General features: G+C 60.9%; 1 protein-coding gene across 3 annotated transcripts in view; it reads right to left on the reverse strand.

Moving 5' to 3' along the window:
• Positions 1-17,462, reverse strand: part of AGAP3 (ArfGAP with GTPase domain, ankyrin repeat and PH domain 3) — a 111,635-nt gene that overhangs the window by 69,441 nt on the left and 24,732 nt on the right. Inside the window, exon 1 of one of the 3 annotated variants that reach the window (XM_059866790.1) lies at positions 8,620-9,445. The exons of the other annotated variants lie outside the window; for them this stretch is intronic. Within the exon in view, the coding sequence (XP_059722773.1) occupies positions 8,620-9,430 (811 nt within the window). The 5' untranslated portion in view covers positions 9,431-9,445. Of the gene's footprint in view, positions 1-8,619; positions 9,446-17,462 lie in introns of those variants that run through there. 3 annotated transcript variants of the gene reach the window in all.

Genomic DNA, 17,462 nt, shown 5'->3' on the forward strand with positions numbered 1-17,462 from the left:
AGCAAGGATCCTGCTACACCCTCCCTGCAGGCAGATATATGGTTCTTCCCACCCTTCTGCTCCAGAGACACGGAGCTGCACGAGGACCCAGCCCGCAGCCCGGACAGGGAGGAGCAGCCCAGCCTAGGGCAGCAGCAGCACGGCAGCAAAGGGACACCACTGCCTGGAGCCCTCCCCTCAGCCCTGCAGGAGCACAAAAACCCCTCCTGCATGCCCTGCCCCGAGGCACAGAAGAAAGGGAAGCACTAGGGAGCAGACACCCTCTTGGGGAGCACAGGCCCCCAGAGCTGAGGGCACGTGCCAGTGCCCCGAGCCCTGCCCTGGTGCGCCGAGGTGCTGGAGCTGCCGGCAGGGTATCAGCCACCTCCTGACTGAACACAAACACCAGGAGCTATTGCACACTGTGGAGCTGGCAGCATGCTGCAATAGGCTTACAGAGGCTGTGGCAATCCAGCGCGGCTCGAGGACACACGCCCACCCTGCCACAGAGCATCTGGAGGAGGAGCGGGAGCCTGGAGGACACCTCGAGTGCCAGAGGCAGCCAGCAGCCCCTCCTGACAAACCTTAGTCCCTCACTCGCCTTGGCAAGGTCAGACCTTCCATCCAACAGCAGCTCCAGGGCAGGACCCACAGGAGCAGCACCTCCTGCATGTTTATCATATACAAACAGAAAGGATTTTTGGAGAGCAGAAATCTGTGGGAGCTCTGCACCTTCAGGAGCCTCTAATAAACCTGCCAAATCTGTGGCCACAGACTACTGCAGGAATGGGAATCTCACATGGCTCAGAAGGGAAGCAGCAAATCCACCAGATCCAAAATCAGGCAGCAATCAAACACGGTGACCTGGGCACTGCCACTGCTCCAGTGTCACCTGAGGCCACAGGGAGGGTGGCTCCAGATCTGCCCCAGCAGCACCAACCCCACAACCACAACCCCTAGTACCTGCTCCAGCAGTACCCAAACCACCCTGCCAAGGAACAATTCCTCATTCCCAATATCCCATGCATCCCTGCCCCTGGCAGTGGAAGCCATTCCCTGGGTCCTGTCCCTCCATGCTTTGTCCCCAGTCTCTCTGCAGCTCTCCTGGAGCCCCTTCAGGCCCTGGCAGGGCTCTGAGCTCTCCCTGGAGCCTTCTCCTCTCCAGAGAGACATTCCCAGCTCTGCCAGCCTGGCTCCAGAGCAGAGGGGCTCCAGCCTGGGAGCATCTATCTTGTGTTGGGGGCAGCACTGGGCCCCACAGCCCTGCCAGAGCCCTCCAGTGCCTGCCCTCACCCCAGCTCCTGTTCCAGCCCTCCCAGTCCTTAGGGGAGGCTGGACACACAACAGCACCAGCTCTTCCTCCATCTACAGGCTAAAGCTTCATCTCCCCTCTCTCACCTCGCTGGGCAGCCCACAGCCATGGGGAAGAGCCCACTCCTGCTCCCACTGCCAGAGGGCTGGCTAAGCTGCTCAGAGGGCACGAGAAACAAACCACGACCTGGCACTGTGCCCTTGTGCCTGTTTTGGGTGCCACCAGCACCCACGACATTCATCCATCGTGTTCAACAAAGGTGTGAACGTGGTGCTCCTACCTGGAGTTTCACCTTCCATGGATGACTTAGGAACACTCCTTTTCCAGGAGTTACAAATACTCCCCAAGTCTGCTGCAGGGACACCAGGTTATTTATAGCCTTCCTAAAGAATCATTTATCTGCAGTGTCTTTCACCTGCCCTTTCCTTTTTTAGGCAGAGGTAATGTTTTTATTAGAACAATTCATCAGTCAGAAGAAAAATGATACATTTTTGAGCCCTTTCCAAAAGGTAACAGCACACCTGTATTTCCAACTGCATCACTGAGTCTAAAAAAGGCTGTCACCTCCACCTGGGACTTCTGCCCCCTCAGTCTCTTTGGCAGGTAATGCGACAGATGAAGCACCAGCCAGGCCTGACGGGAGCAGGCAGCACACACTCGTGCTGTTTCACTACACACAGCAGGCTTTGGGCAGGCTCTGACTGGAGCACAAGGCACACACACTCACTGACTGGCCTTGGGAAGGAGGAAAGGCAGGGAGAGCCCTGGAAGGGGCTGGCTGGGCTCTCTCTGGGTCTGCTCAAGGATGACCAGGCCAAGCTGCCCCAACAACTGCCAGCTGCCTCCTGCACCAATCACCCCAACAGATCCTTGCTTGGTTTTTAATGCAGGTTCAAGAGTTTGCAACACTTTGATTTCTGACTTGCTGAGAAGGCCCCTGAGTAAACCTTAACACAAATAAAAGTTGACAACACAAGGCTGAGAGCACTGTACTCAGCCCCACAACACACCCCGCTCCTCACTCCTGTCAGCCCACCTTACCCGAGAACCGGGCACGCCTGCTGCCTGCTACAGCATCTGCCAGGCCTGCAGGGCAGCCCAGGCCAACCACTGCTCCTGGTGACCCACCCAGCACGTGTGGCACTGCCAGCCCAGGGTGCCCAGCACCCAGCATGTGTGGCACTGCCAGCCCAGGGTGCCCAGCACACAGCATGTGTGGCACTGCCAGCCCAGGGTGCCCAGCACCCAGAACATGTGGCACTGACAGCCCAGGGTGCCCAGCACCCAGCATGTGTGGCACTGCCAGCCCAGGGTGCCCAGCACCTGGCATGTGTGGCACTGATAGCCCAGGGTGCCCAGCACCCAGCATGTGTGGCACTGCCAGCCCAGGGTGCCCAGCACCCGGCATGTGTGGCACTGGCACTGGCAGCCCAGGGTGCCCAGCACCCGGCATGTGTGGCACTGGCACTGCCAGCCCAGGGTGCCCAGCACCCGGCATGTGTGGCACTGGCACTGCCAGCCCAGGGTGCCCAGCCCTCGGCATGTGTGGCACTGGCACTGACAGCCCAGGGTGCCCAGCATGCAGCACGTGTGGCACTGCCAGCCCAGGGTGCCCAGCATGCAGCATGTGTGGCACTGCCAGCCCAGGGTGCCCAGCACCCGGAACACGTGGCACTGCCAGCCCAGGGTGCCCAACACCCAGCATGTGTGGCACTGGCACTGGCAGCCCAGGGTGCCCAGCACCCAGCATGTGTGGCACTGGCACTGACAGCCCAGGGTGCCCAGCACCCGGCATGTGTGGCACTGGCACTGGCAGCCCAGGGTGCCCAGCACACAGCATGTGTGGCACTGCCAGCCCAGGGTGCCCAGCACCCGGCATGTGTGGCACTGGCACTGGCAGCCCAGGGTGCCCAGCCCTCGGCACCGCTCCCCACCAGAAGGGGCACAAAGCCCCAGTGGTGTCCTGGGTGAAGCTGTGACCATGTGGAAACAAACACCCTGAGAGCCCCCAGCAGCCTGAGCGGGGCTGATGCACCAGCCCAACCCCAGCAGGCAGGCGAGCAGAGCACCCTCCCTGCAGCACCTGCACCCCGGTGCCAGCCCATTCAGCAGGGACTGACTGCCTCCAGCAGGAGACACCTCCCGGGACCGATCCCTCACTGAACCATCCAGGACTTACTGCACAGCTTCACTGCTGGACTGGCTGCATCACCTGCTATTCCAGATGAAAACACACCTGGTCACTCTTCCTGTACCTTCTCTTTGTTATTAAACCACAGAAAGGGACCAGGCTGTCTGTGCTGCAGTTCAACACCTTCCCCAGGTGCACCTGACCTCCTAACCGAAGCAGTGGGCTCAGGGAACCACTGTCATACCAAGAGCTTCCACACAGCCCAACAGCACCCTTGGCTCCACAACACAACCATACAAGAGGAGATTGGTCCAGACTGGCCTGGGAAAAGGAAATTCAGGACAATTCTGTTACTCTCCAGAAGCTTCTGCTGATGGAGGTTTCCTGGCACAGGCAGCTATACAGCAGAAAGTGGAAATCTGGGAGGTGGGGTGGGCAGAGCCCCTCCATACAGGAGAGCAGACAGGGACATAAAGGAGGCACTCTGTATCTGATGTCCCTTGGTCAGCTGGTCATCCTGGACACCTTCAGGACCTACAGACCAGACCCCAGCAGTGGTGTGCACGGAGGAGGCAGGATCAGCACCCTCAGTCACGGAGCTCGGACACCGAGGCTCCCTGTGCCCTGACAACAGCTTGGAGGGGGTACAGACACACACCCACAGCTCCCAGCACCCACACGCCAGGGAGGCTGGCAGGAGAAAGGGGCTGGCCAGCCAAATTCAACTCCTCACCCCAGCTGCTCGCTCCAGGGATGATGTGCAGCAGGTTCATCTACCCCGTGCTCCAGAAGTGCCAGTGCCAGACACATCTGTCTCCCCACACAGCAACTAATAATTAACCAACCCATTATCCAAGCCATGGTGGAACTCCCCTGGACACTGCAACCCTGGACACTAAACCCAGCCTTGAAACCAGGTCAGAGGCTCCGCAAACACAGCAGAGGCCACACAAACCAAGGCCACTTGTGGCCACCACTGTGGCCACACAAACGGACCCACCTGACCACACACAGATCAAAGGGAGGCAGAGGCTGTGCCCGGGCACAGCCACCCCTCCCAGGCCAGGCTGATAAAGCCTCTACCCCAGCAATGCTGGCAGGAGGGGGATTTCTGCAGGTCAAGGACCAGCACAGGCATAGCCAGCACTGAGCCAGCACAGGAACCCACTGCAGAACACGACCTTGGCGAGGATTCTCTCAGCAGAGCTTTAAACACTCCACAGCAACAAAAGGAGACGATGCTGTGTCTCTCTGGGAGAGGGCACACTTAGGAGCTGCCACCCTTGCTTCGTCAGCATGCACAGGTGGCAGCAGCTGGTGTCACTGTGCTCTGAGGTCAGCGCAGACTCTGGAAAATCCAGAAACCTCTCGGCACCTGCTGCTCTCCAGCCCTCATCCAAACACTGCCAAAGACCCAGACCAAACTCTGCTGTGATGGTGGGACAGGGCCTGTTGGAAGGGAAAACCCAGCAGGGAGAGACATGGAAAGACAGGTAACTCAACCTCCCATCATGGCACTCTGTGGGGATCTACCTCAGCAGCAAAAACCTGTTCCCAATGTGCCTGACCTCAGCTCCAGCTGTGCAGCCCCACGAGCACTGGCAGGTGAACACTGAAGGCACCAGGTTCCCTCTCCCTAAGGTGGCCCGTGACTGCAGTCAGACACCACTGCACACCCTCTGACCTCGTCCTAAGAACTGAGCCCTCCAGAGTACTGTCCCAACAGCTCCCTCCCTGACACCTCCAGAGGTCTCAAGCTTTTCCAAAGTGCGGACACCAGACTGGCCTCAGCATCCGAGGCATCTCTAACCCCACCATGACATCTCTGCCTCTCACCAACACTCCCAGCTCAACCAAGGCAAGTACCAACACGAGGTGATATTTATCATGACCTACCCAGCTCACTATGCAAACTTCACCCAATCCATGAGAAAACAGCCCGTGCTCTCTCAGAAGCCTTCCCTCACATGCCCTGCACATCAGTACTCCACACACAAGGGTAAAGGGAGGCACCTTAAAGAACATCAAAAAGCAGGGCATCTCTCTGGGAGAGGGGATGTGGCTGTGATCACAGAATCACAGATATCCCGAGTTGCAAGAGACCCACAAGGATCATTAAGTCTCATCCCCGGCCCTGCACAGACACCCCAACAATCCCACCCTGTGCCTGAGAGCTGCTCCCTGAGCTCTGGCAGCCTTGGGGCCATGACTGTTCCCTAGACAGCCTGTTCAGTGCCCAGCCACCCTCTGGGGGAAGAACTCTTTCCTGATAGCCAACCCAAACCTCCCTAGCACAGCTCCATGCTGTTCCCTCAGATGAGGAATGCCTCCTGAGCCATCAGAGATGCTGTACCCATCACAGAGTCCCTTCATGCACAGGGACAACTCCAATTCCAAAACAGTCCAGTCTTCCCAAGACCAGACCTATTAGAGAGCCTCTCTGGAATGGCACCAGCCAATACCTGGATACTAGAAATGCTCTGAACCACTGGCCATGATCACCTGGGTCAGTCCAAGCTGGCTGGACTCTGTGTTGACTTTGCTCTGTAGTCCCAAGGGCTGTTGCCCTCCATGGCCCATTACACAAGGATCGGTTCTTTGTCTTTTTTGGGTAGCAAGCCCTGAAATCCCCCATTGAGCACACACCTCTCTGTGTGCTCAATGCCAGCCGAACCCCTCCAGGGCTGGGAGCAGCACTTGGAGCGACCCCCTGGCTTTTGTGGGTCTATCTGGATGCAGATCCTGGTGGAGGGTGGGTATCACAGCGTGCCATAAACAAACCACTCCAGGTTCTGGAAACAGAGTGCTGGCTTGGCTCTCTGCCGGGACTCCTACATCCAGCTTTTCCAAGTGCTGATAACCACAGCTGCAGCTGCACCCCCCAGGAGGGCAAGTTGGGGCTGCACCAGCAGCTTTCCCAGGGCAGGGTGGGCAGCGCCCACAAAGAGCATCAAAGTTTGTGGGACATCAAGCAGGTGTTTGTAATGCCATGGGCCTGCAAGACTGGAACAGGACTGGGGCAGAGACCTCCTGAGCAGCCCCGTGGCAGCAGCACTAAGGCTGAGCCCCTCCAGCCTGGCTCAGAGACCCACAGCTCCCACTGGAGAAAGCCATGGTCTGAGCAGAGGGACAACGGGGGGATGGGGCACAAGAGAGGACAAGCAGCAGCTACTTTACTGTGCAGACTTCACAACTGCCTTTTCACACCTCACTGTCCCCAGGAGGACACAGGGTTGGTGGGTACAGGGACTGTGCAGGTACCAGGCAGGTAATGAATGGTGTTCTCAGTGTGACCGAACCCGGTGTGAGCTCTGCAGCGCCAGGGGCTCCTGCCAGGAGCCACAGTGCTGATGGCAGCCTGGAGAGGTCAATCCCTGAGCTTCTGCCTCCAGCATGAGCCACAGTGGCAAACACTAATCCCTGTAACAAGCAGTGGTCCTGCATGAGCTGGCTGGTCACCACTGCAGGGATCCCAAGCTGCCCACACCACTCCACACAGAAGCCTCAGCAGGGTCTCCCAAAGATGGATCCAAAGGGAGCTCCTACCTGTCTCATGGAGGAGCCAGGTGAGAGGCAAGGACTCCAACCAAGTGCTCAGCCTCAGCTGCTTCTCTGGGAATGCGGCCGCCGGGCTGGCTGCTGCTGGCGCAGCTCCCACTGGAAGCAGCAAGCAGGAACAGGCCCCTGCTGCAGGGGCAGAGCCCGGCCCTCCCTGCCCGCATACACCCACATTCCCCAGCCATGAGCGCAGCCTCCCCTCTCCTGGGAACCTCCCGCCACCCAGCCGGCAGCGGCACACAGCCCGGGCTGCCCTGCCAGCACCGGAACCCCCGGAGCGCAGCAGCATCCCGGCCTCGGCCTCGTGGCACGCGGGCAGCCCCGCATCCGTCGGAGCCTCCAGAACCTTCCCCCAGCGCACAGCGAGTCCGAGGGACACAGGGGGCCAGAGGATGGGGCCCCCTGAGCTCCTGGGCAGCTGCAGAGCTGCTGCTGTGCTGATCTCGGTGGCCCAGCACTCCTGGGGAACATCCAGGCATGATGCTGTCCTGGACAGCCACTGCCTCAGGAGCAGCCGGGTTCCTCGGGAGCAGGTGGGTTCCCTGGAGAGCCTGCCAGCCCTAAGACATCCCTCTGGCACACAAGCCGAGCAGAGAACTGCCTCCACGGCACCCAGATGCAGAGCAGAGCCATGGAATGCAGCGAGGCCCCCGGAGCGGGCGGCGGGGCTTGGCCCGGCCCCCAGCTCCGCGCGTTCCATGCCTTAAAAAGCTGTGGATGCTGCTGTCGCCTCCTGGCCCTGCCAGGACACAGGGCTCGCCTGCAGCTCCTTCCACAGGCCTGGAAGGGGACAGGGCACAGAGGCACAGCCAGCACAGCGCCAGCTGATGCCCCACAAAGCCCTGGCAATAGAGAACTTCCCACCAACATCAGAGAGTCCAACACCTGAGAGCTGCTCCAGCTGCCAGTGCCTGCTGAATGCCCAGCCCCGTGGGGACCTGTCCCCCTGTCCCATCACCGGAAATGCCACACCTGCTCTCTGCAGGCTGCCCCATACCCGGGGAGGGTGCCTGTGCTCCCAAACACGTGGTCTCTGCTCAGCCCCAGTGCAGGACCTTAGCACGGCTGGCTGGGGCTGAGCATCCCCCAGACGAGGCCTGGCACCAGGGAGCTGCTCACAAGAGGGGGGTGTAGGCACATTTCTGGGCTCCCCAGCCCCCTGTGCTGTCCCACGCCTCTGCTCTGGCAACCTCCCAAACAGTCCCACTTCCCTGGGAGTCCAACGGCACTCCTCTCCCCATTCCGCCAATGTTGTGGGGCAAGGGCAGGACAGCTCGGGCCACCCTGCCCTTGCTGGTACACCACCAGGGCAGGCAGGACACGTGACACACGTGCTTGACTCCCAGGTGTGTGGCCAGCAAGGGAATCAGATGTCAGAGCACATCCTCCCAGGCAGCCACAGCACGGCTGCTCCAGCACCACTGACGATGGCAGTGCCCAGGGCACTGCAGAATGACATGACCCTGTGAACGCTCACCTCACTGCAGCCCAGTGCAAACCCTGCAGAGCACCGGGACAGAACCAGGTGCCAGTGCACAGCCCAGAACCTCAGCTGGGACAGGCCACAGCCACCCATCCCTGCAGGCCCCGTCGGCAAAGGAGCTCTCACCAGCCCAGCACTGCTCCTGTGCTTACTTACCCAGAGCCCGCAGAGGACCCCCACCCAGAAGGACAGGCTCAACACTGCCATGGGCATCCTTGGGGCACACACTGCCAGTGCTGCCACGCTCTCGCCTTCGGAAGCGGCTCGTGAGGAGCTTCCAGAGTCCCCCTGTCTGCACGGGGTCGGTGTTCAGCCGGCCCCCGAACCTGGCCAGCTCCGGGTACAGCAGGTCCCGCTTGCTGGGGCAGGTGTGCAGGGAGCTGGCATCACCCTCGCTCTTGGTGCGGAGGCGCGCGGGGCGCAGCAGTCCCCCAGACTCCGAGCGCCGCAGCTCGTGGCCCCGGCGCAGGCGGAAACTGAAGCTTTTCCGCAGGGAGCTGAAGTTCTTCCTGGGGCTGGAGCCGCTCCAGCCGCTGCCCCCGAAGATGTTCCAGCGGCGGCTGCCCCACAGGGAGCCCCCCCGGAGGAAGCCAGGGCTCTCGGTGGGATGCGGCGGCCGGGCGCTGGGCAGGAAGGTCATGCTGCTGGGGCGCGGGCGCTGCGCCTCGTCGGGGCCGTCGCCCTCTCCCTCGGGGCTCTGCCTGCGGGGCGAACGCAGCCGGAGCAGGTCCAGGAGGCCGCCGCGGGAGCGGGCGGGGGGCGGCGGCGGCAGCAGCGCCCCGGGCAGCCCGTTCCCCGCCGCGCAGAAGCTCTTGGGCCGCCGGCGCTGTTGCTGCGCGGCGCCGAGCGCGGCCTGGACGGCGGGGACGCCCTGCAAGTCCAGCGACTCGCAGACGCTGACGGCGCGGCGGGGGCTCGGCCGCGGGGCGCCCCGGCCCGGCCCGGCCCAGCGCCAGCCTTCAGCCATGGTCAGCAGCGGGGCTGCCCCATGGCCCCACGCCCGCCGCTCTCCGCCGCCGGCGCGGGGCTCCCACGGCGCGCCCGCATGTCCGGGCCGTGCTCGGCGCCGCCAGCGCGGGGCTGGGCCGGCCCGCCCCGGAACGGGCCGGGGCCGCGATGGGGATGGGGCGGGGGCCGGGGCCGCCCCGCCCGCCGCGCCCTCCGCGGGCACCGACGGCACCGAGTCCGGGGCACGGGCAGCGGCGGCGGCGCCGTCCCGGGGCGGCGCGGAGCTGCGGCCCCGGGGCAGAGTAGCGCCGGCCCCTATTACCGCTCGGTCGTGCCCAGTGCCCGCGGCAGAGCCCGCACCGGGAGCGGCGGCGCTGCCCGGCCGCCCGGACCCCGCCGTGGCGCTCACCGGGACCAGAACTGGCCCGGACCCCGTCGGAGCGGCGCCGAGCGCCGGGAGCTGAACCTGCCCGGCCCCGCCGGGGCGTTCACCGGGACGAGAACCGGCCCGGCCCCTGCCAGGTACCGACTGCCGGGCAGGGCCGGCAGCGGGGGCCTCGGTGCGGCGCGGGGCCGGCCGTGTCCGCCAGGGGGCGCTGCGCCCCCGCGCGCCGCTGCTGCCCGTGACACCGGCAGCGACACCGGGACCCGGCGGGACCGGCTCCGGGAGCGGCACCGCCATCCCGCCACCGGAAAACACGCACCCTTCGGCGGCCCCGGCTCGACCCGCCCCTTGCGGCATCCCCGCGCCCCCCACTGCCCTCCTCGGCCGCAGTCCCGCCGCACGTCCCACAGCCCGGCCCGGGGCTGCCCCTCTCCTGCCAGGGCCCCCGGGCCCGGCCCCAGCCCTACACCAGACCCAGCTACCTTCTGCCTTCTCACCTTTCCCAAACCTGTGACGGGGCAGCGAACCCCCAGCAGCTGCGTGATGCCCAACGGCCGCCCTGTGCTCGGGGACACGTGAAAACCGTCAGCATGGAGCCCGGGGGCCCGGGCAGTGCGGAGCACCCACACAGACCCCAGGAGCACTGACCTCCAGAGCTCCACTGAGCCCGAAGCAGAGGGCACCAGGTGAAGTGTGACCACCTCAGCCAGAGCTTCACTCCTGTCTCGTTCCAGGGCGGTCATTTCCTCTGACCAAACCCACCATCACTAAGCACTGACCCTCCTCCTTGGCCACTGGAGTCCTGACTGTGGTACCTCCTCCACCTCTCCCCCAGCACCCCTCATTGCTGCCTGCAGTTCCTGTCTCCAGCATCACCCCAGGGTGCTCCTCCTCCTCCTCCTTCTTCTCTTCCTCCTCCTCCTTTTTCCTCCACACCTTTTCCCTCTCCCTGGCTTTCCTCCTTCACATTGCAAGTATGATCTGTGCTCCCTCCCTCTAGGGAGGAAAAAAAAAGATGCCTGACTCCCCCTTAAACTATTTTTACCTTACTGAAAGCCCTGTCTGCTGAGCCAGCCCAGGTCTTCTCCTGCTTCTCCAGGCCTCTCCAGGGAACACCTTAACATCAAGCACCTCACTTTCCCCCTCCTTATACAGGAGTCTTTGACTCCACTGCCTCGACTCTTCCAAACTCCCACCACCACCTTCTTGGACCGTGCCTTTTCTCTGAACCCTCATCCTCCTCCACGGCAGGCCTCATGCTTACTTCTCCAGTTTTCTGGATGCATGCAGGCCTTAGACACAGCCAAACCCCACCTAGAGCTCTTCCCCTCCCTACTGCACAGCCAGCGCCTCGGCCAAGCCCCTTCCCTCTCCCTTCTCCCTCCTCTCCCAAACTCACAGATCCCACCACCCACCTCCCCTCCCATCCCTGTCAGTACCACAGATCCCATCACGGCATGCAGGAGCAGAGGTCCCACCCAGAGCCTCTCCTGGGGCTTTATGTCCTGCTCTTCCCTCAGGTGTCAGCCCCAGCCCTGCGCCGGCAGTTCCCCTCCCCAGTACCCGAGCTGTGGCTCAGAGCCACCTCTCCGCACGCCACAGCCGTGTCCCGTGGGCAGACAGCGGCACATCCCAGTGCCCTCCCTCCCCAGACAACGGGCACCTGTGCCCAGGACGGAGCAGAAGGCGCTGCCAGCCCGCCGGAGCCGCAGCTCTGCCATCTGTGCCAAGGTCACAGGAACACTGTGCGAGCTGCCAGACTGGATCCGACCCGCACGCACAGCATCTGCCAGCCCGGCTCCGGAGCACTGCACTGCAGCCACAATGAGGAATTCTGCAGGAAGCAATTACAAGGGAATGGCTTCCAAAGTCCCCAACACAGACAGGGCTGGCTGTGGGGACCAGGCCGTCAGAGCCGACCTGCCAGGGGTACCTCAGGCACAGGTACCTGGCTCTGGGCAGGCAACCAGACCAGGACCCCCACCAGCTCCTGTCCACCGTGCCTGGCACAGCTCGGTGCTCCCAGGGGTGGAAAGCTCTTTCTGTGGGGAGACTGGACCGTCTATATCCATCTCTTTCCAACTCTGGGTTTAACACATACTGCAACAGCACCAGATGGTTCCCCTTCCACATGAGTCTCAGCTTTTTAAAATATTCTGGCAGGTTCTGGCTGTGAGGTGTCGCTGAATCACAAACTGTCTGCTGAAGACAGGATGCACCTTGTGCTGCCTGCTGAGGCAGGACTGGACATGCTGGATCCCCCTGACAGGGTCTGTCTAACCCATCCCTATGACCTCCCCAAGACCCCTCCTGCACCATGACCTCCTCAAGCCCCCCCCACCTGTGACTCCTTCCTGCTCCAGCTCTTCCTCCTCCTTTGATCCCACCCAAATTCTGATTAAACCTACTGGAAAACATCCCTTAGCTGACAACATCCCTTCCCTGTCCTCCCAAGGATCATATTTTTTAAAGCTATTTGTGTTTTTAAAGCATTCCCAATTCTCTGCAGTTTGTCTGCACCTTTCTTAAACACAGAGTCAGAACCTGGGCACAACACTCAACTGGAACCTCCAGCAGCCCAAGAATAAACACAGGTACAACACCTGTCCTCCTGCACCCCAGTAAGATACCGCTCTATACCACAGTAACAGCATAACACTGTTCTTACCTAATTAGGCTGTTTTGTGGCAAAGGTTTCCAAACGCTGTGTGCATTGATACGTATATTGACATGATCCCCTTGACGTTATTCCAAAAGACTCTAAAATAGGCTAAAATGGAGCCTTAGATTCAAGTCCTGGGGTTGATGTCTGCAGGGCACCTGCACAGGTTGGGAATCTGTACCCCAAGGCAGGTTCAGACCCCGCCAGTCTCAGCAACACATGGGCTCTGGCTGCCTCAGGCCTCCACCAATGGAGAAACTGCTCTGAGAACGAGACCAGAAAACACCAGGCTTTGAGGAGAGCCATCACTGAAACTCCCCACATGCCTTTAATGTGTCTCTTCTCTGGCAGCTCACACCATCACCACCCTGGGTTGGACTGGAGCTGTGTCTATGTCTAATGCAGATGACAGGTGACAGCTCACCTGTTCACAAGCTGCTGGTGGGCAGCAGCTTGGCCAGAGTCCCCAGGGCTATGCAGGGCTGCAGAAGCATCTCCCAGAGCTGGGAAGTAACAGGGCTTTGGCACTCTGACCCTGAGCAGGTGCCTGGGGACAGAAGCAAGCTGGTCCCTTACCAGGCCTTCTTTGAGTCATATGCATGGTACAAACATTATGGCCATGAACATCTGGCTGAAATTAATATAATCCATGAGAGGCTTAACAACAGCTGCATGGGAAGAGTCTGAGAGCCAGGGAACATTCCAGTGCTGGTTGGCCGTGGTGTGACATTCAGGGTGGAGCCCCAAAAGGGAAAAGGAGTCCAAACCATGGTCAAATGTTCCACTGTGCTCCCCAGACCCCATGACACTGGTGTCACTGCTCTCCCTGACCCACTGGCACCGGTAGCCCTGGGTTCCCCCAGACACAAACAGTATTGCTGCTCCAGAGATCTGCAGGTAGGGCAATTTTGTTGCCAGGGAGATGCCCTGGCAGCTGGGAGGATGGGACACCTGCACTCACCATCCCTCCTGGGTTCAAATGCTGTCCCTCTGCAGAGGTGCCTGAGTCTGGGGGCCCCCGCAGCCCCACATCCAGCATGGATGAGCGACCAGCATTGCCTCGGCAGCTGGGGGAGGGATGAGGGTCCTAGCAGGGAACCCAAGAGCTCGCAGTGCCCACACAGAGGGCAGGTACAGCGGCACACCAGGAGCACGTGAAGAGCCCAGCCAGCTCCAGGCCGTGCGTGCCACCAGGGCTGCCAGTGCCCGAGGCCACCAGCCCTGCACAGACCGTGCTGGCAGTGGGACTGCGGGCAGCAGAGCAGGCTAAGCACCACTGCCAGGGACAAAGTGAGGACAGGGTGCAGGACAGGTGACAACACCGCAGCTGTGCCAGGCTGCAGGGCACGCGGGGCCCTGGCACATGCTGCCCAGCTGGAGCAGTGGAGCAGGAGGGCGCTGTGCAGTGCCAGGGATGGCAGCCAAGCCCACCCGCAGCTGCAGGAGCACCCCGAGCGCTGTGTCAGGACCATGCTGGAGCTGCCGGGCTCTGCAAACCAGCTGCAGCCAGCTCGGCCCTGCAGCAGGAATACTGATGAGGCTCTCAGACCGGAGCTCCGGGGGCGCAGGCTGGCTGGCCCGGCCCTGGGGTGCAGCGCTGCAGCCCCACGTCACAGCCCACACTGCCAGCGTCAGCAGCACCGTCACTCGGAGGCGGTGGCAGGGCCAGCCCCTGCCTGCTGCCCTCACGGGGCCAGGATGGAGCCAGAGACGTCCTCAGCCCAAGCAGGAGGAGGGAGAAAGAGACAGAGCCGTCCCCTGACCCAGCACAGAGAGAGACGTTCACACTGAGTCCTGCCACAGGTTCAGCATCCAGCACAGCACCACTGCACACCACACAGCTCCACTGTGCTAACCTTTTCTGGTCACCCCGAGCACCCCAACAACCCTTTCTGATCACCCAAACCACCCTGGGCCCAAGAGACAATGTCCTCCTGCTCTCCACTGACAAACACCCACCCACCCCACAGCCCCTGCACATCCCCAGGGTGTCAGGACGGAGGGATGAGGCACTGCTCCAGGTCTGAGCCCTGCCACAGACCCTCGCTGCCAGCTGGACCCTCATGCCCTGCCCTGCCCCGTCCCTGTGCCCGTGCCCACCCTGCATCACAGAGCCCTGGGTTTGACACTCCACAGGCTGACTGACTTTCCGAGGCCTCTTGCCCAGAGAGGTGCCTCAAAGCAGGTTGTTCCCTACAGTTTCCATGGAGAGGAGGAACAGGCCCAGCCAGCAGAGAGTTAACACCAGCTGGGAAGTCAGTAACAGTCGCAGGAGAGCCCAACTCCAGCACCAGCTCCCTCCCTCCTCCCACACTGCCCACCCCCAGCTCAGGTCCTGCCGCAAACCCCGAGCTGCTGATGAGGAAATTGCCACCTTCTCCCCCCACCCCGGGATGCAGCAGTGAAGCAAACGCCTCCCTCCCACACACGTGAGGTCAGGCCCGTGTCACCCAAACAGGACACGGCCACGCTCCTGCCCACCAAGGAGAGCAGCCGAGCACCAAACTGCTGCCAGCCTTTCATCCTGCCAGGGACCCTGTGGAGGAGGCCATGCTGCAGATCCTGCACCCACAGTGATGCAAGTCAGATGCAGGCAAGGCAGATGTAGGGATAACAGATGCAGGGATGATGCTTCCTAAGCTGGTCCAGACCCTGGTGCCTCGGGGAAGCCCTGGAAGATAATGGGATGTTACCTACAGGGTGTAATACTAGATCAAGGCAGCAGCAATCACTTCTGCTCCTTAAGCTACCTCGGGGCACTTCTGCATGCAGAGCCGTCCATACCAGCACCCTGACTAAACCTGCAGGTGGTCTGGTACCTGCACTGCAGGGCAGGAGCAGCCCCGCCATGCTGCCAGCCATGCACCGGGCTGGCCCCAGGCACCAGGCTGTTTCCAGGTACACAGGTGTTCCCATGGAACAGGGCTGTCTCCAGGCACCAGGATGTTCCCAATTCCCAAGCTCCCCACTGGTGATGCAGGTATGAGCAGCACCAGCATGATTAGGCCAGACATTGTGAAATCTCCTTGGGATTTTGAAATCCAAAGACAAAAGGCCAGGTGAAAATTTGGTTAGAGGACTAAAGAAGACCTCCTCAGGTCCTCAAGCCTCGTTTTAAAATCTCTCCCATAACCATCACTCAAACAGTGAACATCCTCCCGTTTATTCCAAAAGCTGCAAACGAAAGAAGAAATGGCATGAAAAATAGCATCAGGGTGAAACTAAGAACTGAACGGTGCAGCAATGGGACTCAGAGAATATGAAAATGCACATGGAGGTCAGGAGCAGAACAAGGCAGAAGATGAAGGAGGCTGGAAAATCCCTCCTGCCTTGACAGAAAGGCAGAGACCCCACAGCAGCCTGCACAGGATGGTCACAGAGGTGTCCTTCAGCCAGACCACGGAGCTCCTTCCCACAGTGACATTCCTGTGCCCAGCAGACACAGGACACTCCTGTGCCCAGCAGACACAGGACACTCCTGTGCCCAGCAGACACAGCACACTCCTGTGCCCAGCAGACACAGCACACTCCTGTGCCCAGCAGACACAGGACATTCCTGTGCCCAGCAGACACAGGACATTCCTGTGCCCAGCACACACAGCACACTCCTGTGCCCACAAGCAGAGGGAGCCTGTGCTGACCAGACACACCACCTGCCCTCGCGCCCTTTGGCTCTGCACATGGGACATCGCAGACACCAACAACACAACAATTTTGGGAAGAGCCAACCCAAGCAAAAGGTAGGACTGGAGGGTCATCAAGCTCCACAGAAAGGGGAGCAGCCCAGAATCCCAAAGGGATGTTCCCAACAGTGCTTCCCAAAGCTCTCCAAGACCGCTCCTCCCTCCCTGGGAAACGTGCAAAACAATTAAAGCCACGGCAAGATCCCATCCTTCTGCCCTGTTCCCAAAGGCACCTGCTCAGGAACAACAGAGCAGGCAAAGGAAGTATTTTCAAAACAAAAGCTAAAAAGCTGCTGAGGCTGACAGCAACACAGGATGCTCACTTGGGCCTGAGCACCCCAACAAACACCGTGTTACTGCTGCTTCCACCTCGTCATCCTCTGAGGCGAGCACGGTGACTAACAGCATCTGCACACACAGGCAGAGATTGTTTTGCAGCAAACAACAAGAGCCAGTTGTGAGAACAGTGTTAGTAATACCCCTGTATCCCACCTGGAGCAGGGGGACTGCACTGCTCCAGCCCCCAACAACCTTCTCCAGCTCCCTCATGGTGGACAGCCCCAGACCCACGTGGAACTTGGAGGCTCACAAGGAATGGACTTAGAGAAGGCAATATCAACCTCAGGATGGTAAAGAAGCAGATGTCACCTGGCACATAAAACTCACCTTCATAACAAACACTTAGGTAAGACTATCTATTTCAATGAAGCCACTCATACCTCAGGTGCTGCCACCAGATCCTGGAGAAAGCCAGAGGCAGCCCCAGCCTGAGGGATGCTGAGCCAAAGGCCCTGCTCCAGGCTGACCAAGGGTTTGATATCTCCTGCTCCTGCTCTCACTTTGGCACGAGGGTCCCAGCTCTGGCCCCTGGAGCAGCCCCTGCTGGAAGTAGCCTCCCCAGGCCAACCATCTCCATCAGTGCTCACCTTTACAGACCCCAGTGGCCCAAAGAGCCTACCTGTGTCTAACTCAGGCATTCCAGGTTCCTCCCCGAGGCCTCTGCACAGAGGCCAACCACCAACCACAGACAGCAGCAAACCCAGGAACTGAAATCCACAAGCCACAGCCGGAAGGTGGGACGGAAGCTGCAGGTCCTGCACCTGCTCCTCTGTTCCCACCACCCCCCGAGGCTTCCCTGCTGCAGCCACAGACACCTCAGCCTGCAGCCTCATCCTCCCAGTCGGGAATGGCTGCCACGTCTCACTCCAGGGCCCCAGGAGGGACCAGTCCCTGCATCACTCTGCCCAGCTCACACCCTCAGACTCACACCCTCAGCAACCCACACCTCGTGGCTCCCACCAACACCGAGCCCCAGCAGGGT

This window comes from Haemorhous mexicanus, chromosome 1 (assembly GCF_027477595.1).
Source record: "Haemorhous mexicanus isolate bHaeMex1 chromosome 1, bHaeMex1.pri, whole genome shotgun sequence".
NCBI lineage: Eukaryota > Metazoa > Chordata > Aves > Passeriformes > Fringillidae > Haemorhous > Haemorhous mexicanus.